The 27,233-nt window shown below is 46.5% G+C and overlaps 1 protein-coding gene across 5 annotated transcripts; it reads right to left on the reverse strand.

Moving 5' to 3' along the window:
* On the reverse strand, nt 1-26,135 carry SETD4 (SET domain containing 4). Of its 5 annotated transcripts, none has more exons than XM_055416096.2 (11): nt 25,681-26,135; nt 22,336-22,505; nt 20,094-20,189; nt 14,805-14,842; nt 12,039-12,127; nt 10,082-10,511; nt 9,080-9,254; nt 5,201-5,282; nt 4,258-4,401; nt 1,160-1,283; nt 1-259 (listed from the first exon to the last, which is right to left on the reverse strand). In XM_055416096.2, exons 2-11 carry the CDS (start codon nt 22,406-22,408, stop codon nt 140-142), a joined length of 1,371 nt encoding a protein of 456 aa, XP_055272071.2. In that variant the 5' UTR covers nt 22,409-22,505; nt 25,681-26,135; the 3' UTR covers nt 1-139. The 5 variants fall into 5 exon arrangements, with proteins under 5 accessions (XP_055272071.2, XP_055272045.2, XP_055272078.2 ...); XM_055416070.2 differs by having other exon boundaries at nt 1-274; nt 25,681-26,133; XM_055416103.2 differs by having other exon boundaries at nt 1-274; nt 4,258-4,338; nt 25,681-26,132.
* Nucleotides 26,136-27,233: the final 1,098 nt, after the last annotated feature.

A 27,233-nucleotide genomic window follows, 5' to 3' on the forward strand; every position in this document is an offset into this window, starting at 1 on the left:
TGGGACTGAGCAGACAACTGTTTAATAGAAACTCTTCGTTGACTCTCAATGAGTCCATATAAAAGAAACCTGAGTTAAAAACTGTTTAAAGAAGTCACACCCACCAGAGGAGGTGGCCTTACGCACGTGGTGAAGTGAGTTATGTGAAAGCTGCTTGCAAGGTGGCCAGGGCCTTGGCAGAGGCCTGGAGAATCTTCAACTCTTCCGTCCGCAGCGTTTCTACCAAAGTCAACTGGTTCATCAAAGCCACTTCTTCATCCTTCATGCGAGAAACCTGGAAGTTATTTTTAAATGGTTTTTTAGTGTAGTAAAACACACCTAAGATTTAAAACTCTGACCAGTTTTAAATGTACGATTCCGTTGCACTAAGTACATTCACAGTGTTGTGAAACCACAGCCACCATCCATCGCCAGGAATTTTTCATCTTCCCAAACAGAAACCGCACCCATTAAACATTAACTCCCCACCCCCCCTTCCCCAAATCCCTGGGAACCTCTAGTCTGCTTTCTGTCTCCATAAATTCTGGAATACCAGACCTCTCATTTAATTTGAATGATACAGTATCTGTCTTTTCATGTCCTGGTTTATTTCACACAACACAATGTCTCCAAGGTTCAATAAAATCATTTATTAATCCCAGTAATGTTTTCACTCAAATGAGCTGGACCCTCATTTAATTAAATCATTCACTACACAAAGGGAAAAAGAGTACTTTAAAAATCTATGAAAAAGAAATTCATGCACTAATTTACATACTAAAAAGGGTGTGTGTGCTGTGTGCTAAGCTCCTCAGTCGTGTAGAACTCTGTGACCCCATGGACTGTAGCCCACCAGGCTCCTCTGTCCATGGGATTCTCCAGGAAAGAATACGGGAGTGGGTCGCCAGGCCCTCCTCCAGGGGATCTTCCCCACCCAAGGGTTGAACCCGTTTCTCTTACATCTCCTGCACTGATTGGCAGGTGGGTTCTTTACCACTAGCGCCACCTGGAAAGCCCACTAAACAGTATAAACACATGTTAATAGTCAAAAACAGATTACATCAGTGTTTATTTACTGAGGCATTAACAGCACCCCAATAAGGTGGACTATTCCTACCCAACAAGTACAAAACAGGTTCTCAATCAAAACACTTAAGAATGAGATAGTCTAGAATCATACCTTTTGAAGCACAGCATGAGTCTCCTCTATGAAATAACGGCATATTTTCTGGGCTACGTCCAAACTTGTCTTTTCATTTGTATCAGAAATTATTTCCCCAAGAAGTACTTTTTTCCAGCACGTACTAGAACCAAAAATGTTCAAGGTCATTTCAGCAGGTTCTCAAAAATAAAGGTTTTTCCACTTCAACACTTGTCCTATTTTTCCAAAAACATAATAAAATTCATTCCATCAGCGCAGTCCCTCAAACCTCCTGCCAACGTGCAGGTCCTGTGTTGAATCAGACACAGTAGACAAGAAAGAAGGAACCCTGAGGATCAGAAGCAAGGGGCTGAGTTTTACTAGCATCACAGTCCTTTGTCTGGTTCACAAGGAAACAGAGCCACGTCCACCAGCCACAGGGAGAGAACAGAGGACAGACGAGAAGGTGAGTCCACAGCCAGAGGGCCACAGACTAAGGAGCAAAGGCAGCGGTTTTTGTTTTCTTCAAATGACAGCATCTCCTTAAAAAAAAAAAAATGACAAACTCAAAACAGGATGTGTTTCAGAAAGTAAAGTGCTCTACAGGTAGAAAAGAGGAACCTACCATGATGAAGTGTTTTTCACCATGCAGGTCATGCCAATTTTATACAAGAAAGTCTGTAGGAAATGGGGCTCCGTGGGCTGGTGGGGACACAACTTTCTGCAGGCAGAACTGTGCTGCTGTGCCTGGGTAGGCAAGACGCGGAGCAGGAGGCGGCCAGGCCAAAATGGACACACCAGAAGAAGCACAATAGAAGGTACCCGGGGTGGGGGCAGGGGGACAGGGACGACAGGTTCTGGATGCGGAGAATGTGGATGTGGACGCGGGCGAGGAGGAAGAGACAGGCGAGGACTGCAACCTTCTGAGTGGAGGGCACAGAAGTCGCTGAGAAATTCCCCACAGGCCCCAAGTCTCAGGGTATAAAGTCTCAGACATCTTTAGCTTTAGAGACGATGGTGGCAACCTCAGGAGCAGACAGGTTCTTAGGAAAGGAGGAAGGGGAGGGAGAGAGAAGGGAGGGAGGAAGAAAGGACAGTGCTTTGCGCTGAGCGCGTTTCCTAGGCAACGGCTATCCGTTTTAACCCTCATGAATGCCCAGCAAAGCATTATTCTTCCCACCTTTTAGACACAAAGAAATTGAGAATCTGGAACAGTTAAGAACTGAGCCTAAGTGACAGAGCTAATGAGAGGCAGAAATAAGTGTGCAAACACCAGTCAGGCAGAATCCCAAAGGCACGCTTCCTCAGCCACACCACTCCAATCAGTCAGAAAGAACTCCAAGGGAGGGCTTCCCTTGTGGTCCAGGGGTTAAGAATCCGCCTGCCAATGCAGGGGACACAGTTCGATCCCAGGGCTGGGAAGACCCCACGTGCCTCAAGGCAGCTATGCCTGTGTACCACAACTACTGAGCCCACGCCCCAGCGCCCGAGTCGCAACTACTGAGGCCATGCACCGCAACTATAAATTCGAGAGCCCCAGAACCAGTGCTCTGCAACTAGAAGTCACCCCGATGAGAAGTCCATGCACCGCAACTAGAGAACAACCCCTGCTCTCAACTAGAGCAGGCCCTCCTGCAGCAACGAAGACCCAGAACAGCCAATAATTAAACAAATAAAAATTTTAGATTAAAAAAAAGAACTCCAAGGGAAGAAACAAGGCCTCAGCAGGACCTCTGGGGAACACCCAGCTGCTTTTTTTAATCCGAGGTTAACTTGTCTTGAAAAAGCACTGGTACCTTTTACCAATGAAGATGCAAAGAAACTTACGTGGTGGGTACATATGAGATAAAATGAAACGGAAGACGAACGGATGGGGAAAACAACACAAAGGAAAGACACGGGGAGGAAAGATGAGACGGCCAGTCAGGGATGAGTCCGTGATGACCCGCATGCCTTCAAATCCGGCACACTTGGGCGGACCACAGATTGAGTTGCCTGAGTTTTCTAGCAAGCAACAAGACTAAGGAAGCGTGTCGGATCCAGTTCAGCGTCTGCTAAGCAGAAACGCACGGTTTCTCGCGTGGAGACCCGGGAGGGAGTTTCTTTTCTCCCAGAGTCCCTACGGAAAGGTGCGCAACGTCGCGAACGGACCGCCGTGGGCGGGATGCAAGAGCTGGGGGCTACGTCTGGGTGCTCACGCCCCGAATCCTCCCCACAGCTCCAGGACGGGTTCCAACACCTCCAGGAAGTGCCCCCTCCGGTTTCTCTCAGTCGAGCCTCTGCTGAGTAGCGGGCAGTACTCCTCCCCGACTCGCTTGCAAGGGGCTCCGGGGCGCGCTTCCCACGCTAAGGGGAGGACCAGCAGCCTCTCGGGAGGACCCGACCCGGACGCGCATCTCCAGCGGGGGCTCCTCTACCCGCCTGCCCCGCGGAGGGACCCAGGCCTCCCCTCAGCGGGGATCGGGGTCTGCCCTCAAGACGGAACTGGCCGGGGCCCGTGCTCAGGGCCCCTGCTCAGGAGCCCTGTCTGCTTCTGGGGAATGACCTACCTACTCAGAGACGCTCCTGTAACCAGCGTCAGTGCGCACACTCTAAGTGTTCACCCTGAACAGCGAACTGCGGGTCACCCGGGTTGCGGGGGGAGAAATATCTGAGGAGAGGCCAGTTCTCAGGACCATGCACTCAGATTATGACTCTAAAACCGGACACTTCCAGAAACCGTAGAAAGCTTGACATTCCCCACGCGGAGCAAGTTACACGAAGAATGTGCGTGCTAAGTCGCTTCAGTCGTGTCTGACTCTTCGCGACCCCCTGGACTGGAGCCCAACAGGCTCCGCGGTCCATGGGATTCTCCAGGCAAGAACACTGGAGTGGTGGTCATGCCCTCCTCCAAGGCATCTTCCGGACCCAGGGATTGAATCCGCGTCTCTTACGATCTCCTGTATTAGCAGCCGGGCTCTTTACCACTAGTGCCACCTAGTGGCTCCTGGGAAGCCCACACGAAGAAAAAGCAGCCCCAGTATACAAGGGCATTTCTTTCTCCTCTCACATGGGGCGTTTGAGTGTCGGCCAAACCAAAAGCCACAGATATGTCCAAATTGTAGCGGCAGCTGGTGACCAACAGACAGGGGACTTACAATTCTTCAGCTTTCAGACATAACAACTTAAGAGCTGTGAGCAACCGCCAAGACGGTCCATCCCATCCAAACGTCAGATTCCTAAAGCAGAAAAAGGACAGGTGTATGTATGGATCACTGAATCTCGGTGTCCTGCACCTGAAACTAACACAACAGTGTAAATCAACTACACTCCATACAAAATAAAAATTTCAAAAAACAACAGATCTGTCACTGTGACACTTCATTGCACCCCAGTAAATGGCTCAAGGGCCACACACTTTTTTAAAGGGGCCGTTAAACATGGTGCAGCCTGCAGTCTTAGTCACAAAGACAAAAAGAAAAGTGGGTCTGCAAATACTTAAGTAGAAAGCTCTTTTGATCTGGTAAGAAGCTGAAGCTGGATGAGGAGACCATAGTGAGACGGATAAATAAAAGTCTGGGTTATCCTGAGGATCAAACCAACGGTGGCATCACAGCTAGCTGGCCCTCACTCTGCAGATGGATTATTAAGAATTCAGTTTTATCTAAAGAAGAAAATCCGCAAGGGGGAGAAAGGGGGGTCTCAAACTCAGTTTATCCCATTTGGTGTGGAATCACCTCAGCACCTCCCATCCCAAGAGCCTGCACCCAGTTGCTGGGTGACTGACAGCCAGGCTGGCTTGCAGGAGCGATGCCACGCTGCCTGACTGCATGTCAGCAACAAGCACACAGGGCCACCAGTCAGTACATATAATCATTTAAGATGTCAAGTTCCTATCTCAGGTCCCCAGAAAAGTCTCCTGACAAGTATCTTCCCCTCCTCATGTGCCCCAGAACACATCAAGCACAACATACTATATACAGTAAGAGCTCAATAAACTCGCCAGATCTGAGCCAGGAGGCCTCTCACACCTTTCAAAACCCGAACTCTCAATTTTTCATCAAAATTTCCTAAAGGAAAAATTTCGAAAGAAACACTTACTCTATAAAGTCATGATCCTCCAAAATGGAAATCTTTTTGTTCATCTGTTTATCAGTGGATGGAAGATATTTAACAAGTATATCTGCATTAAAAAAACAAAAAAATCAGGCTGAGACGTAGAGCATAAAATTCAGGCAAAAAGGGAGACCCTTAGCTTACCTTCCATCCCATCAGCAAGTAAGACACATGTAAACAATTTTACCTCTTTCACATCAAAAAAAAAAATCTAGTCTTTTGGTCCAAGTCAATGAGGTCACAACCTAGCCCTTGAAAAGCTACAAGAATTACCAGAGAGCAGACAAAACATCCACTACCCAAGCTCCTGCTCCCACGAAGCAAATCAACCCACAAAATTGAAGCAAATCAACCCACAAAATCAGGGAATGAAGACATGACAGGACCAGTGGGAAGCCATACTCACTGAAGTACAGGCTACAGACAATCATGAGGAAATATTTCCAGGCTTCAGGTCTTTAAAAGTCAGAATTCAAAACTATCTGGATATTAGTGATTATAATCACAAAACAACCGAAAATGATGATGCAAAGATTAACAAAGCTTTTTGGGGTAATAGGATAATGAAGGATTTTTCTATTTTTTATAAAACGTCTTTTTTTTTCCTTACATGCAAAAATAAGGTGTGAATTTTGTTCAAAATATTTAACAAACCAATACTGCATGGTCATCAATATTAAGTTATTCTGATAATACAATGCTAGTCTCAAAGCTAGCTTTCCAAGACCCAGCAAGACCCAGTTTTTGCTGTTCTATTTCATTTTGAAAAATGGCATTATTACTCTAGCTAGAGGATGGAGTGGTAGCACTTTGACCGAGTTTCTATTTCCCACTAGAACTTATATTAAAATTACTTCAAATTATACACTTGGTAAATCTCCAGCCATTTCTTTAACACCTAGAAAACTGATGCTTCAAGGAAAGGGAAAATAAATCAGCCTTCCATGTATTATTTTTAATACTATATCAGTTAAGTCACTCAGTCGTGTCTGACTCTTTGTGACCCCATGAATCACAGCACGCCAGGCCTCCCTGTCCATCACCAACTCCCGGAGTTCACGGAAACTCATGTCCATCAAGTCGGTGATGCCATCCAGCCATCTCATTCTCTGTCATCCCCTTCTCCTCCCGCCCCCAATCCATCCCAGCATCAGACTCTTTTCCAGTGAGTCAACTCGTCGCATGAGGTGGCCAAAGTATTGGAGTTTCAGCTTTAGCATCAGTCCTTCCAGTGAACACCCAGGATTGATCTCCTTTAGAATGGACTGGTTGGATCTCCTTGCAGGCCAAGGGACTCTCAAGAGTCTTCTCCAGCACCACAGTTCAAAAGCATCAATTCTTCGGCGATCAGCTTTCTTCACAGTCCAACTCTCACATCCATACATGACCACGGGAAAAACCATAGCCTTGACTAGACGGACCTTGGTTGGCAAAGTAATGTCTCTGCTTTTTAATATACTATCTAGGTTGGTCATAACTTTCCTTCCAAGGAGTAAGCGTCTTTTAATTTCATGGCTGCAATCAGCGTCTGCAGTGATTTTGGAGCCCCATAAAATAAAGTCTGACACTGTTTCCACTGTTTCCCCATCTATTTCCCATGAAGTGATGGGACCAGATGCCATGATCTTCGTTTTCTGCATGTTGAGCTTCAAGCCAACCTTTTCACTCTCCTCTTTCACTTTCATCAAGAGGCTTTTTAGTTCCTCTTCACTTTCTGCCATAAGGGTGATGTCATCTGCATATCTGAGGTTACTGCTATTTCTCCCAGCAATCTTGATTCCAGCTCGTGCTTCTTCCAGCCCAGCGTTCCTCATGATGTCCTCTGCATATAAGTTAAATAAGCAAGGTGACAATATACAGCCTTGACATACTCCTTTTCCTATTTGGAACCAGTCTGTTGTTCCATGTCCAGTTCTAACTTTTGCTTCCTGACCTGCATACAGGTTTCTCAGGAGGCAGGTCAGGTGGTCTGGTATTCCCATCTCTTTCAGAATTTTCCAGTTTATTGTGATCCACACAGTCAAAGGCCTTGGCACAGTCAATGAAGCAGAAATAGATGTTTTTCTGGAATTCTCTTGCTTTCTCCATGATCCAGTGGATGTTGGCAATTTGATCTCTGGTGCCTCTGCCTTTTCTAAAACCAGCTTGAACATCTGGGAGTTCACGGTTTACATATTGCTGAAGCCTGGCTTGGAGAATTTTGAGCATGACTTTACCAGCGTGTGAGATGAGTGCAATTGTGCGGTAGTTTGAGTATTCTTTGACATTGCCTTTCTTTGGGATTGGAATGAAGACTGACCTCTTCCAGTCCTGTGGCCACTGCTGAGTTTTCCAAATGTGCTGGCATATTGAGTGCAGCACTTTCACAGCATCATCTTTCAAGATTTGAAATAGCTCAACTGGAATTCTATCACCTCCACTAGCTTTGTTCTTAGTGATGCTTTTTAAAGCCCATTTGACTTCACATTCCAAGATGTCTGACTCTAGGTCAGTGATCACGTTATCGTGACTACCTTGGTCGTGAAGATCTTTTTTGTACAGTTCTTCTGTGTATTCTTGCCACCTCTTCTTAATATCTTCTGCTTCTGTTAGGTCCATACCATTTCTGTCCTTTATCGAGCCCATCTTTGCATGAAAAGTTCCCCTGGAATCTCTAATTTTCCTGAAGAGATCTCTTGTTTTTCCTATTCTGTAGCTTTCCTCTATTTCTTTGCATTGATCACTGAGGAAGGCTTTCTTAACTCTCCTTGCTATTCTTTGGAATTCTGCATTCAGATGCTTATATCTTTCCTTTTCTCCTTTGCTTTTCGCCTCTCTTCTTTGCACAGCTATTTGTAAGGCCTCCTCAGACAGCCATTTTGCTTTTTTGCATTTCTTTTCCACGGCCCTGTCTCCTGTACAATGTCACAAACCTCCGTCCAGAGTTCATCAAGCACTCTATCAGATCTAGTCCCTTAAATCTATTTCTCACTTCCACTGTAAAATCATAAGGGATTTGATTTTAGGTCATATCTGAATGGTCTAGTGGAATACTGTATCTGGAATTTTTAAAATTTTAATATGTGTTTTTAAAATATGATGACAATGATGCTAAGTAACAAAAGAACACAAATGAAATCCATTTTTTATCATGGCTTCAGTTCAGTTCAGTTTAGTCGCTCAGTCGTGTCCGACTCTCCGTGACCCCATGAATCACAGCACGCCAGCTGTGTATAACAGATTACCCTGTGACTGGTGCAGTGTGATTACACACAATGGGTGTTTCTTAAGTTCTTTTTACTTGGAACTCTCTAATCCTTCACTTTACTTTTTATAGTGCTCCTATTCTTTCTTCAACATTCAGTGAGCTGCACCAGGTCTTGGCTGCGGCCCACAGCATCTTCGTTGTGTCACGTGGGGTCTTTAGGTGTGGTGCGTAGGATTAGTTGCCCTACAGCAGATGGAATCTTAGTTCCCCAGTCAGGGATCAAACCTGTGTTTCCCCGGCATCACAAGGCAAATTCTTAGCCACTGGACCGCCAGGGCAGTCAAGTTCCCCCACTGCTCTATCTTTAGTGACAACGTCTCAGTACAAAATTTCCATTTCTTGTCATCTATATTTCCCTAGGAGTTTTCCTTTGCTTTCATTCTACTGTCCAACCTAACGCAATAAAACTTTTCTTAGTTCTTACCTCAATATGGATCAAGGCTATGTTGCTTTTACTTCAACACTGAAATGACGTGGTCAATAAGTTAGGATAGCCCTACCTAGGAGAAAGTAACTGATACACATTTTAAGGTTTTGTCAATTTGATAAAAAAAAGAACCAGATTGGTGGCAGGGAATCCAATTATCTTAGTGATGAGAACCAAAGTCAGTTCCAACCTTTCGAGACATAAACACAAGCATGAGGATTGCGGACGGAGACGAATCCGTAGTCTAGGAGCAGGCGGTGATTATCGTGGGGGCCGTAGCAGATGAAAACCTCCTTGTGTTTGCCACAGTGTGTAGCCGTTCTAATTTCATAACAGCGCGTTTCCTCATTAAATGCTGCTTTTACCTAGGAAAAAAACAAATTGTAAAACACGTCTCTTAAAGCAAAGCAGAAAACCAAAAGATTAACTGATCATATTCATTTAAGCAAGATGCAGCTTTCAAGTCCTCAGCACAGAATGTATCCACATAGAGAAAAAAATGCCACATCTGAACTTCAGCCTCTTTGGTTTGTCTCGATCTCATTCCACTAGGGATATAGTCATCTCTTTTAGGACAGGGCAGAAGCCTGGGGAAGAAGATGTCTCTAGCTGACTCCCAAAGTGGGATCCCGTCACGATTTCCCACAAACATCCATCCAGTCAGAAACTGCTGGCTGAACACCTCCTATGTGCCAGGCCCTGTGCTGAGCACTGTGGTTACACCAAGCGCAAGGTAAAAGCCCTGTCCTCACACCAAGCGCAAGGTAAAAGCCCTGTCCTCTAAGGCTGCAGAGCTCCCACGGAAAGGAGCGAGACCCTCAGTGATCACAGCTAAACCCTGAGAGCAATGCCACCAAGCGTGGAAGGCAAAGAGACAGGAAAGCAGGTGAGGCTTTGGTCCCAGGTCTGAAAGGATGAAGCATGCTGCCCCCAGGGAGCTGCTGGTCCAGACCCTCCAGGGGACACGGCACCAGGCTCTGTGGGTCTGGAGAGCAGAGTCGGAAATGGGGCAAAGGAAAAGGATGCCAGGATCGGGGGGGCAGGGTCAGGAGGAAAGACAGGAGCCTACCAGACCTGAAGGCAGGGAGGCTGACCAGCTGCACTGTTCCCTGGGGCTCTGCTCACTACTCCGATCGCAGGTTCTACATGGCCCTACTGAAACCGAACCCAGGTCCCCCAGTGGATGTCTCACCTGGACGTCAGGGCTGTGGTTCAGCAGATCCAGGTAGGGGGCGAGTGCACAGGTGTCTGGCTCTGGGGAAAGGCACGGCTGCGGCGGGCGCTTCATGTACACAGCCCTGGTGCTGATGGTGCACCAGGCCCACCGCAGGGCATGGTCGCTAAAGATGCTCTCAATGGCCTCAGGAAACAGAGGCTGCAGTGAGGAGAAAAAGCCTCGAGAAGAAGAAAAGAACTCCTGCACATGGCTTCTCTGCTCCCGGGCCTTTGTTTTCAAAGGGTTGGGAAGAAGATTCACCACTTCCGGCTCCAAACAAACCGGGCAGGTGTAGGCCTTTGGTAAAACCTCCAGGTAAGGCTTCCAGGGAGACCGATCCCCAGCATGCTTTTCTGACACTAAAAAGGTGCACAGAGCCAGCAGAGGAGATGGAGGAGGCTGCCACCTTTTAAAACAAAAATCCAGATTGAAGGAGTTACTTTCATTCAAAATATGGAATAAGCAAGAGATGCAGACATCTGAGGGCTTAGGTCTGCTTCCAGAGGGGCTGTGGCCAAGTGGTCAGTACACTCCATGGTCACCAACAGCATCCAAGAGAGCGTCTTCCTTCCTCAAGGGCCTCCTCCTGGGACCACACCCCAGTACAAAGGCCATGGACAAGCCACACTGACACAAGAACTGGCTCACTAACCTGAGTTCCAGCATTGTTTGCAAGAGATTACTTTCTGCAAAAACCTCTTTGCTTCCAACTCTTCCAGTTTTAAAGCTGTTGCTGGAATTTCATTTGTTCCACTTTAGTAAGGATACAAAATTGGGGGAGATGGGGAGCAATTGATAGAAAGAACTTAGACGTGCCCCATTCTACACAGTACCCATTGGGCACCAGTAGTTATTCCAATTCTTGCTTTTAGTTAAATAATATTGAAAATTCAATTCCCCAGTCATAGGAGTCACATTCTAAGTGCTTGTCGGCCATATGTGGCTACCATACAGGAGAACTCAATGTGAAATATTTCTATCACTGCAGAAAGTTCTACTGCGCAATAATAACCCAGGCAGAAAAATGAATAAGCTCATTATATACCTGTTACAGTTCTGAAGTTTTTGGTCTTAAACTCACCCATTCTATTGCAAATTATATACTGCAGTATTTTTGTTTATTACCAATAAAAAGAGCTCATGTGGCATGGGTGTACTTAGAAAACTTTTCATTAATCCTTCAAAGTTCAGGTTCCTATATAACCATGTATTCTACTCAAAACTCCAAAAGGATACAGAAAACGTTAATACCAAGAGCATCTTTGCCTCTACGCAGGCTCATGAAAATATATCAGCCTTCTTACAAAAGTAAGCCAGAGGGGCTTACCGTGGGTTGAGAAACAATACAATTTTTCTTCCTTTATCATTTAGAAACCTCTTATGTGGAGGACCTTCCTCAATCTGTCCTCGAAAACCCATCCAAACGAGAGACCCCCCCCATAACATAAGCCAGAAAATAGTTTTCAACTCCTATGTTGGCCTCCTCTCTTCTGTGCCAAATCTAACCAGCTCCTTCATATTGTCAACAGCTCTTCGTGGCTGAAGGAGAATTCAAGCAAGTACAGTAAGGGTGAACATAAAAGCGCAAACAACGTTTATCAAGACCTCCAGGAGGAAAGAGCGGAGCACTGAGTCAAGGCGCTTAGTTATGATGTGTATGTCCATGCTCCCATTTAATCCTCATTGTTTGGTAAGGTCAGCTCGGGGTTCAAATCCACTTCCCAAGCAGCCTATTAAAAACCTTAAAAACGCAGTTTACTGCGAATTAAGAGCCAACTTCATAGAATCAACTTTTCACATCACTTCTGACATATACTAGCCATACAAAGGGACTGGGTCCTAAGGGACTATGTCTTAGCTGACATACTTGCTGACGATATAAACTTGAAAGGAGAAACACTCGCGCCAGATGAGCCAGTGAGCGGTCACTTACTTAGCAATGTACGCCCCTAAGTAGCTTCTGATCACTGTGTCCGTGGTGAGCAGGCAGCTCTCAGGCAACGAGATAATCATCTGGCCCTCCTTACCAGAAAGAAAGTAAAGTTTAGAACACCCGTGCTTGGGGGAGGACCTGAGTGAATCTTCTGAAGTCCCTGATTCCACAATCAGCTACTAAGAACCCAGCAGAGCCCAACCATAACCAAAGAGCTTCCAGCGGACGGGCTCCCCGGGCCGTCAGCAGACACAGGCAGGACTGCTCCCACGCCGGGCACGACAACCCCAGCAAGAGTCAGGGGCTAACGGTGTGACTCACACCCACCACCAGTCAACCTTCCATCAGAAAGGAATGTGGAAATACTCCAGCGACTCAGGTTGTGGTGTTCCTTCATGTTCTTACACCAGGAAATAGTGCCACCTACAGGCAACAGACAGAAACCACGCCAAAAATTTCTTCCAGTGAAATGCACGTGCCTGACCTATTCGCCATATAACCTGTGACAAGTAGCTGAAGAAAGGGCAAGGGTGGCCCCCCAGCACAAGAATCTCACTTGATCACCTGCAAAAGTAGAGTTTTCAGTTTGTCCCACTGAGACAGAAACACAGGAAGAAAAATTAAGATACCAAGGAACAGACCAGTAGAAATAAAGCACTAAGAAGCCAGATAAAAGATCCTGCTTTCGTCATAACTGACACCTAAGTTGGGGTTAAACATCTTGGCCAGAAGTCTCCTCGTTTCAGTTTCTGGTCTCCTCATCTGTCAATCAAGACTGAGCTGGGACTTTCTCGGTGGTCCAGTGGTTAAGAATCTGCCTGCCAGTGCAGGAGACGTGGGTTCAGTCCCTGGTCTGGGAGGATCCCCCATGCCACGGAGCAACTAAGCTCGTGCACCACAATGGCTGAAGCCCACACGCCTAGAACTCATGCTCCACAATGACAGACGCCACTACACCACACAAGGAGTGGTCCCTGCTCGCTGCATCTAGAGAAAGCCCATGCGCAGCAACGAAGACTCAAAAATTTAAAAAGAAAAGACCAAAACTTCAACAACAACAAAAATTTTTAAAGAACAATTATCTTCACACAAAAAAAGACTGAGTTGGTATGGTCACTAAAATCCCTTCTTGCTCTGACATCCCATGTCAACAACAACAAAAAAAAAACAATAAAAAAAAAAGCCGTTTGAATACAATGTTCTATATCTTGAATGAGAGAATGTCTTCATCATCAAAACTCTTATCAAACTGGACACTTAAAATGTGTTTATTTCACTATGTGTAAAATATGTCTCAATTTTCAAAGTTTTTGTGAAAAAGCCACATTTGAAAGTGCGTGTAAAGTAACTGTCAATATCATTTCCTCATCCAAATAAAAACTACCCAGAGTCACCACTCTGTTCATGAGGCACATTTCTCCCCCTCAAAGTCTGCTGCAGAATAGTCACATACCGCCCTCAAGAAGAAAAATACCATACAACAATGCGAATGGTCAATGTACTGAAGACCACTCAACTGCACACTCAAAAACGGTTATGATGGTAAATTTCATGTTATGTGTATTTTACCACAATTAAAAATGAAAAAAAAATTATGATAGCATAATGGAATTACAATATTAAAAGCTACTATTCTTTAGGTTAAAGATACAAACACAGCTGGGTTTTATCTAAATTAAGGAGTAAACATAAGTGATTAACAATTTTTAAACAGAAAATTTAAATAATTACAAATAATGAATTCATGTCTAGCTCTACAGAAAACTGTGCATTGGATGTCCTTTAAACAGCACAGAAGAACCAAAACAGACCTTGCAGAGCAGCTATGTCATTTATTTGCTCACTGTCCAGCTTTGGAGACCAAAGCCAAGAGGGTCAGGGGCCTCGCTTGGCAAAAGGGGACCCCTGGATAGGCCGAGAGGTCCCCTCCCCTGCCTGCTGGGCTGCTGGGTTCTACTTACTACAGAGGCTCAGATTTGAGTGGTTCCCCTCCAGCCCCAGCCCACCCTCAAAAAAAAAGATCCAAAGTGAAGTCACTCAGTCGTGTCCGGCTCTTTGCGACCCCATGTGACTGTAACCTACCAGGCTCCTCCGACCATGGGATTCTCCTGGCAGTAATACTGGAGTGGGTTGCCATTTCCTTCTCCAGGGGATCTTCCCAACGCAGGGATCGAACCCAGGTCTCCTGCATTGGAGGCAGATGCTTTAACCTCTGAGCCACCAGGGAAGCCTCCAGCCCCAGCCCACCCTCAGCAAATTTAAAACACTATCAGACTTAGAAAACCTGCTGCAGCGTAGACGGCTAGTCGTGCACCCCAGCGCGCTTCCCCTTCCCGCCCTCCTGGGGACAGCACCACCTAAAGGGCATCAGGCTGGGGCCGCGCATGCGCGCTGGCAGGGGAAATGCGGCTGGAACTTCGTGGCTGAGCGGAAGCCCGCCCCTTCTCACCCTCGCTACAGCCAAGAGCTACGCCCTGGTACTACACCCTGGAGCTGAGCTGATGGAGCCCAGATGCCACACCGGCTCAGGAGCACCTACCCAGGCTTGCTGACCTGACGGCCAGAGAAGCGTGCGCTCCGTGACCTTGGCTTTGCCTCTTACACACAGCAAACAGTTCTAACTGACAGAACTGTATTCAAACCCACCCAACAAGTTTAAAAATATATATATTGTATGTCTAAAATATTTTTAATTCACTTGACTTGAACCCCAAAACCAAGCAGAAAAATCCACTTTGGGTTTCAAGGTGAGAGAGAAATTCTCACCCGCAGGGACATCTTGCTCATCAGTCCTCTTCCTGTACCTACAAATGCAAAGAGAGAAAAAAAAGGATAAATCCCATGACAGCTTCAAGGTCTCAGAGATACTATTCTGCATAAGAGATGTGGGTGAACTTCAAAATGACACAAAGCTGAAGCAGAGTGCCTCATATCCTTTGACTCCCCAGGGAAACTGAGGATCAAGAGGCTATTCTGGATGTTGTCTCGACCTCCTTTTGGGTTTATGATCCTTGAAGAGCAAAGTCTGCCTTAGATGCGACACCTAAAGATGATCACCTTCAGGCTGGGGCCGCTTAGGTGCTGGGTTCTCAGACGGGCCACCTGAAGCTGGACTCTCTCCCCTGGGGTCTCCTGGTCAAGGTGGGGGACCAACTCCCCATGATGCCCACCCAACTTCCGAGGCTGGACCTGTAGGTTACTTCTACCGATTAGCAGACCCAGCGTTCTGCAGGAATGTTCTCCAGTCTTTGGCTGAATGACCACTAAAGCCCACTGAGGTGCCACAAAGCCTGGGGCTGGGCCCTCCCCTCCCAGACAGACAAGCCACAAGCCATGCTCTCCTTGATAGGAGAAGCCATGAGCCACGCTCTCCTTGACCAGACAAGCCATGAGCCGCGCTCTCCTTGATAGGAGAAGCCACGAGCCACCCTCCCCAGACAGGCAAGCCACGAGCCACTCTCTCCTTGACAGGAGGAGCCACGAGCCGTGCTCACCTTGACAGGAGGAGCCACGAGCCGTGCTCACCTTGACAGGAGGAGCCACGAGCCGTGCTCTCCTTGACAGGCCAAGCTTGGTGAGGTAGATCCAGTACCCACTGCTCCCACAAGCCAAGGCCTTAGCCAGAGCACACTCATGACACTAGCTTCCCCGTGGCTTTGGCAACACCACCAACATCCGTAAGTTTACCCCTCTGTGCCCAGGGCTTCCCTCCAGCCAGAGTCAGCTGCCAGCTTTTGTGAAGAGATGGGCACGATCTGACCTGTGATTATTACATGAACTCTCTCCAGTCATCTCCGCAAAACCACAGTTTCTGACATTTTTCTCAGCTAGTTGCTGTGGTTGTCAGTCACAGCCGACTCTTTGTGACCCCGCGGATGGCAGCACGCCAGGCTTCCTGTCCTTCACCATCTCCCGGAGTTTGCTCAAACTCTCAGGTAGGAGGGAAAATAATACAGCTTAAATCAATGCCCGTGAGCCTAATGGGAGCTCCTGACTCATGGAAAGAATTCTTGCCTCAAGTCCGGAATCAGGTGTCTGGCAAGTTTAATTTGATGAGTAGTTCTTCCTACCTAGAAGCATACTGTCTGCTCGAACACATGGTTCTGGTTTTAAGAACTTAATTTCTTCTGTGTGTCCCACAGTGAAGTTAATCATTCCTGTGGGCCAGAACCTCTAAGAGCCCTTAAATGGTAGGAATTTTTTCCTGTGGAGTCCCTGCTTCAGCTGGCAAAGAATCCACCTGCAATGCGGGAGAGCTGGGTTAGATCCCTGGGCTGGGAAGATCCCCTGGAGAATGGAATGACTACTCACTCCAGTATTCTGGCCTGGAGAATTCTCTGGACTGCACAGTCCATGGGGTCGCAAAGAGTCAGACAAGACTGAGCAACTTTCACTTTCATCCTTTAAAAAAATTCATGTGCTAATTTAAGTGGAAATCCCTCTCTAAACATATATGAACAGAACTCGGCAGATAGAATAAATCCAGAAGGTACTTTACCTATATGTCCACAACATAGTGGTCAACAGACCAGAAAACAGATCACAGTAACCTGTACTTACTAAGGCAATGTAGGAAGTGGTCATTAGAATGTTATTAGACTACTCACTGCCTTATAATTTCTGCTACTATCTATCCAAGAGGCCCAGATTTGGACAGTGCTTTTAGTGTTAAAAGGAAATACTGGGAAAAAATAAAATAAAAATAAAAGGAAATACCAGGGTCCGCTCCCAAATCATAAATCAGATCAAAGTCTAAAGACTGAATCCTGCTTATAACTTGGGAATCCTGCATTGACGCTCCACAAACTAATTCCCCAGAATTTCATACATTTTGACAGAATCCCATGAACATTCTCTGCTATCCTACACTGATTAAAAGCTAAAGATACAGAAAACACTTAGGGAAGGCGTTGTGGACTGAATGCTTGTGTCCCCTTAAATTCTTATGTTGATTTCTTAAGCCCCAATGCAATGGGTTTGGAAGTAGGGCTTCTGGTAAGTGACTAGGTCGTTAAGGGTGGAGCCCTCATAAATGGAATTTGTGCCCTTATAAGAGAGAAGAGAGCTCCTCACCTGAGGACATAAGATGACAATTCACAAAGCAGGAATCAGTCCTTACTAGATACTGAATCTGCCCAAACCACAGTTTTAGACTTCTCAACCTCTAGAACTGTCTGAAATAAGTTGCTATTTAAGCCACCGGGCCTATGGTAATTGGTTACAGCAGCCCACACTGATGAAGGTTCCTTGCCCCAGAATTGTAAGTGCTGGGTTCTGCTGACTACCAAACCACTTTGCTTTAGCTCCTCCATCACCATGAATCTGGACATGGACCCAGAGGAAGTTGTTGCCACTTTTAAAACTGCTAACTCTTCATTGCTCTAAATCATAAACAGATTACTCATTTTCAGGCATTCAATTGAAACCATGTGCCATTCCAGCCTGATCATTTTAAATCTATCCTTCTTAAGGCAAAGTGACATTCAAGGAGTAGCCAGGCCTTAGGCACAGTAAGTCCACTCTGGACACTGTTTTTCTCTTGATCATCTCAAAGAATTCCATCCAGGACTTCCCTGGTGGCCAGTGGTTTAAAGCTCCACCTGCCAATGTAGGGAACACAGGTTCAATCCTTGATCCGCAAAGGTCCACGTGCCCTGAAGCAACTGAGCCCACGCACCACCACTACTGAGCCAGAGCACAGAACGCCCGTGCTCCGCAACGAGAAGCCTGTGCCCGCAGCCACAGAGTAGCCCCCAGCCCTGCTCGGTGCAACTAGAGAAAGCCCACATGCAGCAACGGAGACCCAGCACAGGCAAAAATAAATACATTTTTAAAATATATTAAGAAAAAAAAAACTCCATTTAGTAAAATCTAAGAGTATGTTTTTTTCCTAGGCATTCCCTGACACAAAGAAACAGAAAATAAAAGTGTTCAGTTCAGTTCAGTCGCTCAGTCATGTCCGACTCTTTGCGACCCCATGAATCACAGCACGCCAGGCCTCCCTGTCCATCACCAACTCCCGGAGTTCACTCAAACTCATGTCCACAGAGTCGGTGATACCATCCAGCCATCTCATTCTCTGTCGTCCCCATCTCCTCCCACCCCCAATCCCGCCCAGAATCAGAGTCTTTTCCAGTGAGTCAACTCATCGCATGAGGTGGCCAAAGTATTGCAGTTTCAGCTTTAGCATCAGTCCTTCCAAGGAACACCCAGGATTGATCTCCTTTAGAATGGACTGGTTGGATCTCCTTGCAGTCCAAGGGACTCTCAAGAGTCTTCTCCAGCACCACAGTTCAAAAGCATCAATTCTTCGGCGATCAGCCTTCTTCATAGTCCAATTCTTACATCCATACATGACCACTGGAAAAACCATAGCTTTGACTAGACAGACCTTGGTTGGCAAAGTAATGTCTCTGCTTTTCAATATACTATCTAGGTTGGTCATAACTTTCCTTCCAAGGAGTAAGCGTCTTTTAATTTCATGGCTGCAATCAGCATCCGCAGTGATTTTGGAGCCCAAAAAGGCTAATAAATGTGGTTCATCATCATAAAAAAGGAGCAAACCTAACAGAGAATGGTTCAAAATCAAGTATTTTAGCCCAGAGTCATCATGTATTACTGACACACAGGGAACAACTTCACACACATCACCTCATCAGACCAGCAGCACATGAGGTAAACATTTTATCTTGAGGGCGTATAAGGAAGTCAGTGTGCTCAAAGTTAAACTACCTAATGGTCTGAATGATCATTTTAATGGCCAAGGGGAACCTTCAGAGGCTTACGACTTAAGCATTCCGTAAGGTGAAGCATCTGCACCTGCCCTGTGATACTGGACTTCGAGGCCCTCTGCTCACAACTGTCTCTGTGCTACGGCAAACCCAAAACCCATCTGAGGTGCACGTCGGTCCTCTCGCTGGTGACTGCAAGCCCACTTGTGGATAGAGCTGGGTGGCCTTATCCACAGGCACATGCCCATAGCCGCCAGCTCCCCAACTTCTGTGAGAGAATGTTCCGGAAGAGCGTGCTGACCCAAACTTTGTGGCAAGTTCCTCAATTTTCAGTAAATGTTAATCCAACCTCCACAGGGAAACGCCTCAACTTTCAGAAAAGAATATTCACCCATCCCTGTTCAGGTGGCTGTGGACGCCAGGGCCACAGAGGGGGCTCCTCCTCAGTTAAGGCTTCCCTCAGGGCTCCTCTCCGCGAGCCACCCACCCAGGGAACAAGCACCCCCGCTGGTTCTCTGGAACCTGCTGGCCTGAGAAAACTCCTGGGACACACCTGAGCGAGGGGATGATCCCATCAGCTGCATGGGCTTGAAAATCTCAGGAAACCACCACAAGCAGGCTAATGGGGTCACCAGTCCCCACGTCACACAGCATCATCCCTGCAAAAACCCAGCGAAGATATTTCCCTCACGTCTACATTCCAGAAATACCCATAGCTCTGAAGAGTAAGCAATTCAGTTGTGCTTACAGCACACTAAGCAGATAACTGACCGTGTACACTGGCTGCTGGACACAGGACTCAGACTGGCAGTCCACCTGACAGGGGCTCAGCTCAGCCAGTTGCTCAGCCGTGTCTGACTCTGCAACCCCATGGACTGCAGCGCACCAGGCCTCCCTGTCCATCACCAACTCCCGGAGTTCACCCAGACTCGTGTCCATCGAGTTGGTGATACCATTCAGCCATCTCATCCACTGTCGTCCCCTTCTCCTCCCGCCTTCTATCGGGGGTACAAGATGTCATAATTATGGCTTTTAGGTATTATCCTTATCCCTGCCTTCATCTTAGTTTTCTCTTCTCATTTCCCTTTTCTAACTTTTAATTTTTATTTTACCATTTTGGAATTTCTGTCCACAAGCCCCTTAAAACTCATTTTCAGAATAAGGTAAAGTGTAAATAAATGTTGCACCTACAAGACAGGAAGCCTGCCACACAACAGAAAACGTGCTCCCAGAAGGTATACAGCCCGCCTGCGAGAATCACCCTGGTTCTCCCATCACCTGGGCCCCTGTGTGTCTCAGGAGACAGGGGAATGAATGATCTTACCTGGAAAACAAGCAGGTATCAAGGTTGTATCTTCAAACCTCCTATCTTTCAGCCACTTCTTAAGCTCTATAAATTCAGGCTTGTAGCTCTCATTCACTAATCAAGAGAGGAAAGAAAACCTGGTGACTAAAATCAGTATATAACTGGACCACTCCAAACTGACAAGACGACTTTAAAATCATGTGGAAATATGAAAGACCTGAAATAGCCAAAAACACTTTGAAATACTGATCTCAAAACTTTTTATCACTAAAAATAACAGTAACTAAGATTGTGTGATACCGTCATCAAGACAGACAGAGAAATCAATGGACAGAAAAGAAAGCCCAAAACAGACCTACACATATGCTGACAACTGTTTGTTTTTTTAAATGCAAAGGCAATTCCACGGAGAAAAGACAGTTTGTTTTTTTAATAAATACTGCTAGAACATTTGGAATAAACAAATCATGGACTATAACTCATGTTAAAACAAAGACCTATTGATACACGTATTGACACAGAATCATCTCAAAATAATTATGCTGAGTAAAAGAAGACACATTTTTAAAAATGCACACTATATAATTAAATAAAACCATAAAACACAGATCAATAGTGAAAGCAGATCGGTGGTTGTCCCAAGACAGAGGAAAGGAGGGTTCAAAGAGGTGCCAGATGAAAGGATTACCAGGAGAAATGAGAAACTTCTTAGGGTGATAAATAACGTTCATATCTTGATTTTGGTAATGGCCTCCTGTGTGTATACATATGTCAAATTCTATCAAATATGTGACATTCATTGTGGGTCAGTTATACCTCAATGAAAGTGTTTTCTTAAGAAACATATGATCCAAAACATAAGTCTCCTAAAATAGGTTATCACAACCTAAAGAGTTCACAGGAAGAGCATTCAATAAGCAACTACTACACTCCCAGCACTGCTAACCACTGTGGAGGACATCCAACATGCTCTTCACCCTTAAGAAGTTAATGTTCTGGTAGGGAAACAAGACTTCCACAAAAACTAACTGGAAAACCAGAAGGTCCTAAAGAGTAATACCCAAGAAGCATGGAAACCCTGTGACATTAGTGAGAACTGGAAATGGCATTACCAAAAACATACGACCTCAACACAGTCTCAAAGTTTAGAGAGAAACGCGACAAGCTGGGAGAAGGGAAGAAAGCTGGTTTGGCTGGAGAAAGGCAAGGTGTGAGGAATGGCTGGTGTGGGGGAGGTTGGTAGAGAACATACTTTCAGCACAGGGAGTGGCAGGGGGGCACTTAGAAAGGGAGCGGATGGCCAACAGCATACAAGAGACAATGAGGCGGGACTTCCCTGTGGTCCCGTGGCTAAGACTTCACAGCTTCCACTGCAGGGGGCATGGGTTCCATCCCGAGTGTGGGAACTAAGGTCCTACATGCTGCGCAGTGTGACCAAAAAAAAAGAAGAAAGACAGAGGGTAATGGGTCTTTAAAATAAAGACAATGAAGATCCTGGAGGCTTCTAAACCAAAAAGGCCACAGTCCCTTAGGAAAGTCAGACTGACAGTGGCAACTGGAACGACCAGCAGGAAAGAACTACAGCGACGTGATGAAGAGCCGGCCAAGGCCACCTCTGGGTACAACAGAGGGAAAGCTAACCTAAGAAAGACCGGGTGAGAGTGGGCGGGACACAGCCAACAGGCCAGAGAGGGCTACGCGGTCAAAGACAACCTCCAATGGTGCTGACGGGCTGCAGGTCAGCAGGGAGACATTTTGCTAACTTTCATCAAAAATAACATGTGTACTTATGTAGTCCTCTCCAGTGGGCCAAGTACCTTCACATACAATGTCTCGCTCAGACTGAGTTATACTGGACTTGAAGTGATAAACTTCTATCCAAACACTAGTAACCCATAGGTAGTGAGAGGCCAGGCCTAGAAACAGAACCCTGGGAGTCATCCCCAGAGAAGACAGAGTTGGAGCGATATATTTGTAATCCAATAAGGGTTGAAAAGAATAAAATGGCACTATTACAAAACAGGATTCTCTAAGAGGGCTTCCCTGGAGGCTCAAATGGTTAACAATCTCCTGCCTACAGGGCAGGAGACCCAGGCTGGGAAGATCCCCTGGAGAAGGGAACGGCTACCCACTCCAGTATTCAAAGTATTCTCTATGAACACCGCTCATGTGCCTTCAAGAAAAGCTCTGTGTATCTGTTAAAACCAACTAGCAAAGGGTTCCTTTTTTCATCACTGGCACCTAAAGAATCAAAACTTACCTCCTCTTGATTCAGGACGTCTGAAGAGTCTTCGTCTTCTGATCCGGCTTGTTCTTCCTCCTCTGTTCTTCATACTAAAAATGCAGTTTCTGTTTAATTGTCCAAACTAAAACAAAAAGCATTTTCTTTGCTTTTATTCCCAGTTGTATGACAATCACTGTTCTTTGCACCTGTAAGGATATAAACATATAAACCATTTCTCTAAAATGTTTTTGTATACAAATTGTTTATGCTATGAGCTAAATCATGATCCCTGTGCAGTAATAGAATTACTATTATATTGGTCCCTCTACAACAATTTTATCTCAACTCCCTACTAAATGCTGATTAATCATGGAAATTCTCATTATCCAGTTCATAATTGTGAGAACATCTCAATGCTAATCAACATTTACTAAGCAACAACCTAACTGTACTCCAAATAAACAGTAGCCAAGCACATGAAAAGCTGCTCAACACTGCTAATTATTAGGGAAATGCAAATCAAAATTACAATGAAGTACCATCTCACATCAGTCAGAATGGCCATCATTAAAAACTCTATAAATAACAAATGCTGGAGAGGGTGTGGAGAAGATGGAGCCCTCCTACACTGTTGGTGGGAATGTAAGTTGGTACAGCCACTACAGAAAACAGTATGGGAGGTTCCTCCAGAAACTAAAAGCAGAGTTGCTAGAGGATCCAGCAATCCCACTCCTGTGCATATATCTGAACAAAATTATAATTCAAAAAGATACATGCACCCCTATGTTCAAAGCAGCGTTATACACAATAGCCAAAACATGGAAACAACCTAAATGTCCATCTACAGATATGGTACATATATACAATGGAACACTATCCACCCATCTAAAAAAAAGAACGAAATAATGCCATTTGCAGTAACATGGACGGAACCAGAGGTTATCCAAGTGAAGTGAGCCAGAAAGGGAAAGACAAATACCATACAATGCCACTTATATGTTGATCTAAAATATGACATAAATGAACCTACCTATGAAACAGAAACAGAGTCACAGACAGAACAGAGTCATGGTTGCCCGGAGGAGGGAGGTGAGGAGGGATGGATTGCACTGAGATGCAAACTACTACACACAGAATGAATAAACAAGGCTTACTGTATACCACAGGGAACTATATTCAATATCCTGGATAAACTATAATGGAAAGGAATACAAAAAATAATATATGTATGTTTATACATACAGATATATATATAGAACCACTTTGCCAGTACAGTAGAAATTAACACAACACTGTAAATCAACTATACTTAAAAAAAAACAAAAAACAGTAGCCATGAAGCCCCCATCTGCCAGGAAGTTGTACAGGAAAAAAAAAAAAAAAGGATTCTCTTTCAGTGTGAAGTAATAATTTGCTCTTAAAACAAAGATCCTGAAGTAAACATAAACTAAGTAGGTGGTTGCCAGAGATTAGGGAGAAAATGAGAACCAGGAGAGCAGACAAAGCAAAGAGACGATCATAAAATCTACAAAGACCACTACAGTTTCTACATGTTATTTCCTCAGAAATATAAAAATGAAATCCATGAATCACACTGGCATGATACAGGTATTATCAGTATTATACAGTATTATCAAGCCATTAACTGAAAGTACCTACGAAGATAGAAAAATATACAAGATATATTAAGTGAAAAAACAAAGTAGCAGAACAAATTCAAAGATCCCTTATTGGTCTCTGTTGGGCACATTTTATGTTTAAAAAACAAGAGGATTTAGGAAAATACTCAAAAAACGTACAAGGGGCGGGGACTTTTACTATTCCTTAACTTCCCTTTCTGACATATATATATGTACATAAGTGACATAATCCTTATTACTTATGTGCATATTATGTGCACTTTAAGACTTCCCTGCAGCTCAGACGGTAAAGAATCCACCTGCAACGCAAGAAACCCAGGTTCAATCCCTGGGTGGGAAGATCCCCTGGAGAAGGAAACAGCAACCCAATCCAGTACCCTTGCCTGGAGAATCCATGGACAGAGGAGTCTGGTGGGCTACAGTCCATGGGGTCGCAGAGTCGGACACGACTGAGCGACCAACGCTACTAGTACTATGTGCACTTCAACCAAACCGCTGTTTTTCTTCAGTTCAGTTCAGTTCAGTTCAGTCACTCAGTCGTGTCCGACTCTCCGCGACCCCATGAATCACAGCACGCCAGGCCTCCCTGTCCATCACCAACTCCCGGAGTTCACTCAAACCTATGTCCACAGAGTCGGTGATGCCATCCAGCCATCTCATTCTCGGTCGTCCCCTTCGCCTCCCGCCCCAAACCTTTCCCAGCATCAGTCTTTTCCAGTGAGTCAACTGGTCGCATGAGGTGGCCAAAGTAGTGGAGTTTCAGCTTTAGCATCAGTCCTTCCAATGAACACCCAGGATCGATCTCCCTTAGAATGGACTGGTTGGATCTCCTTGCGGTACAAGGGACTCTCAGGAGTCTTCTCCAACAACACAGTTCAAAAGCATCAATTCTTCGGCGATCAGCTTTCTTCCCAGTCCAACTCTCACATCCATACATGATCACTGGAAAAACCATAGCCTTGACTAGTCGGACCTTTGTTGGCAAAGTAATGTCTCTGCTTTTTAATATACTATCAAGGTTGGTCATAACTTTCCTTCCAAGAAGTAAGCGTCTTTTAATTTCATGGCTGCAATCAGCATCTGCAGTGATTTTGGAGCCCAAAATTGCCAGGCAGCCCATAAATAACGAGACATGAACCCCTCCCCAGCGATGGCAGGGTCAGTGTGCGACCGACCCGAAGGTGGAGTCGGGCCCCAGGGCCCACCCCGGCTCGGCCCCTCGGCGTCCCCAGCACCACTGCAGCGCACGGGCCAGGCCGCCTACGCGGGGACCCGCAGAGCCGAGGTCCGGGGAGCGAGGTGTGCACGTGGCGCCGGGGTGCCCGCACGGCTCGCGGCACCGTCCTCGCCCCGCGTTCTCACACGCCAGACTCGAGGCCGCCCCTCCGCTGTCACACATTCCGTACCTACCCCGCCCCGCCCCAACAGCTCTGCAGCCGCTGGAGGACACAGGGCTGAGGCCCCGGCCGCTTACAAACGCCCTGACTTACGGCCCTTCGCGCCGAGGATTCTTGGGCCGACTTTCGCTAAAAGAACGAGTCCCAAATACCGCGGGGCGTTAAGTGTAAAGCGCAGCGGCATGGCAGGGGGTGGACGATCTGAATTCAGCTCTCTTTTTTAAATAAAAATAGAAGGGGAGCCCAGGAGAAAGCAGAGTCCCGTTACCCCGGCAACCGGGAGCCCCGCCCCGGAAGTGCTGACCGGAAACAGGAGGCCCCGCCCCGGAAGCTCGCCAACGCACCTTCCATACAGCTCCAAGATGGCGGTGGGGGGGCCCGAAGCGCGTGAACACCCGGAACAGCACGCCAGTTGCTCGCGAGTTACAGAAGCGGGCCGCAGCAGCAGGGGAAACAGCCGAGCGCCGCCAGGCCCGCCTCTAGGCCTCACTGACAGAAGTCCTCGGTCGCCAGGCTGAGCTCTCGGCGCCGCGGCCTCCGCCTACCGGCTTGCACATGCGCATTCTCCCGGGGGGGAGGGGTGGAAGGGGACGGCACGGCTGACAGAGCTACCTAGGGTCGTCTGTGGCTGGACTGCAGGTCCAGGGATAAGAAAACCCTGTGGCCCGTGGACCAGGAGTGTACGCTCTGAAAGCCGACCTGCAGCGTCTTTCCTACCGTAGTTCCAAGGGAGGAGGAGCCAAGCGTGCGTGTGCCAGGGCGACCGCCCAGCCCTCCCTGTGGCCCGCGCACTTCCGCTTGGCGGGGCGGGGCGGGGCGGGGCGGGGCGGGGCGGGGGCCTTGCAAGGCCAGGCCACCCCCATTTCCGGACTGACTTTGCTTCGAGTCTCCGCGCGTCCGTGGGCCAGAGTGCGCTGTCGCTTTCCTCTTCAGCCCAAGGGCACTTCAGGTCATCTGGCCCAGTTGGCCGTCCCAGGAACAGTGTAACTTCTCCCTACAGAAGACGGAGTTCAATTGCTGCCCTACCCACTATTCAATTCAGTCGCTCAGTCGCGTGCGACTTTTTGCAACCCCATGCCAGGCCTCCCTGTCCAACACCAACTCCCAGAACTTGCTCAAACTCATGTCCATGGAGTCCATGATGCCATCCAAACATCTCATCCTCTGCAGGCCTCTTCTTCCGCCTTCAATCTTTCCCAGCATAAGCGTCTTTTCCAATGAGTCAGTTATTTGCATCAGGTGGCCAAAGTATTGGAGTTTCAGCATCGGTCCTTCCAATAAATATTCAGGACTGATTTCCTTTAGGATGGACTGGTTGGCTCTCCTTGCAGTACAAGGGACTCTCAACAGCCTTCTCCAACACCACAGTTCAAGCACATCAATTCGGTGCTCAGCTTTCCTTGTGGTCTGTCACAGCCATACATGACTACGGGAAAAACCCTAGCTATTGGTTTGTACGGACTATAGGGACTTTTGTCTGCAGAGTAATGTCTGCTTCTTATTATGCTGTCTAGGTTGGTCATAGCTTTTCTTCCAAGGAGCACGCATCTTTTAATTTCATGGCTGCAGTCACCATCTGCAGTGATTTTTGGGGCCCAAGAAAATAAATTCTGTCACTGTTTCCATTGTTTCCCCATCTATTTGCCATGACGTTATGGGGCTGAATGCCATGCTCTTAGTTTTTTGAATGTTCAGTTTTAAGCCAGCTTCTTCACTCTCGTCTTTCATCAAGAGGCTCTTCAGTTCTTTGCTTTCTGCCATATGGGTGGTGTCATCTGCATATCTGAGATTATTGATCTTTCTCCCGGCAATCTTGATTCCAGCTTGTGCTTCATCCAGCCCGACATTTCCATGATGTACTCTGCATATAAGTTAAATACACAGGGTGACAGTATAC

The sequence above is a fragment of the Moschus berezovskii genome, chromosome 1 (genome assembly GCF_049115385.1).
Source record: "Moschus berezovskii isolate FMDL1 chromosome 1, NW_MosBer_1.0, whole genome shotgun sequence".
Classification (NCBI taxonomy): domain Eukaryota; kingdom Metazoa; phylum Chordata; class Mammalia; order Artiodactyla; family Moschidae; genus Moschus; species Moschus berezovskii.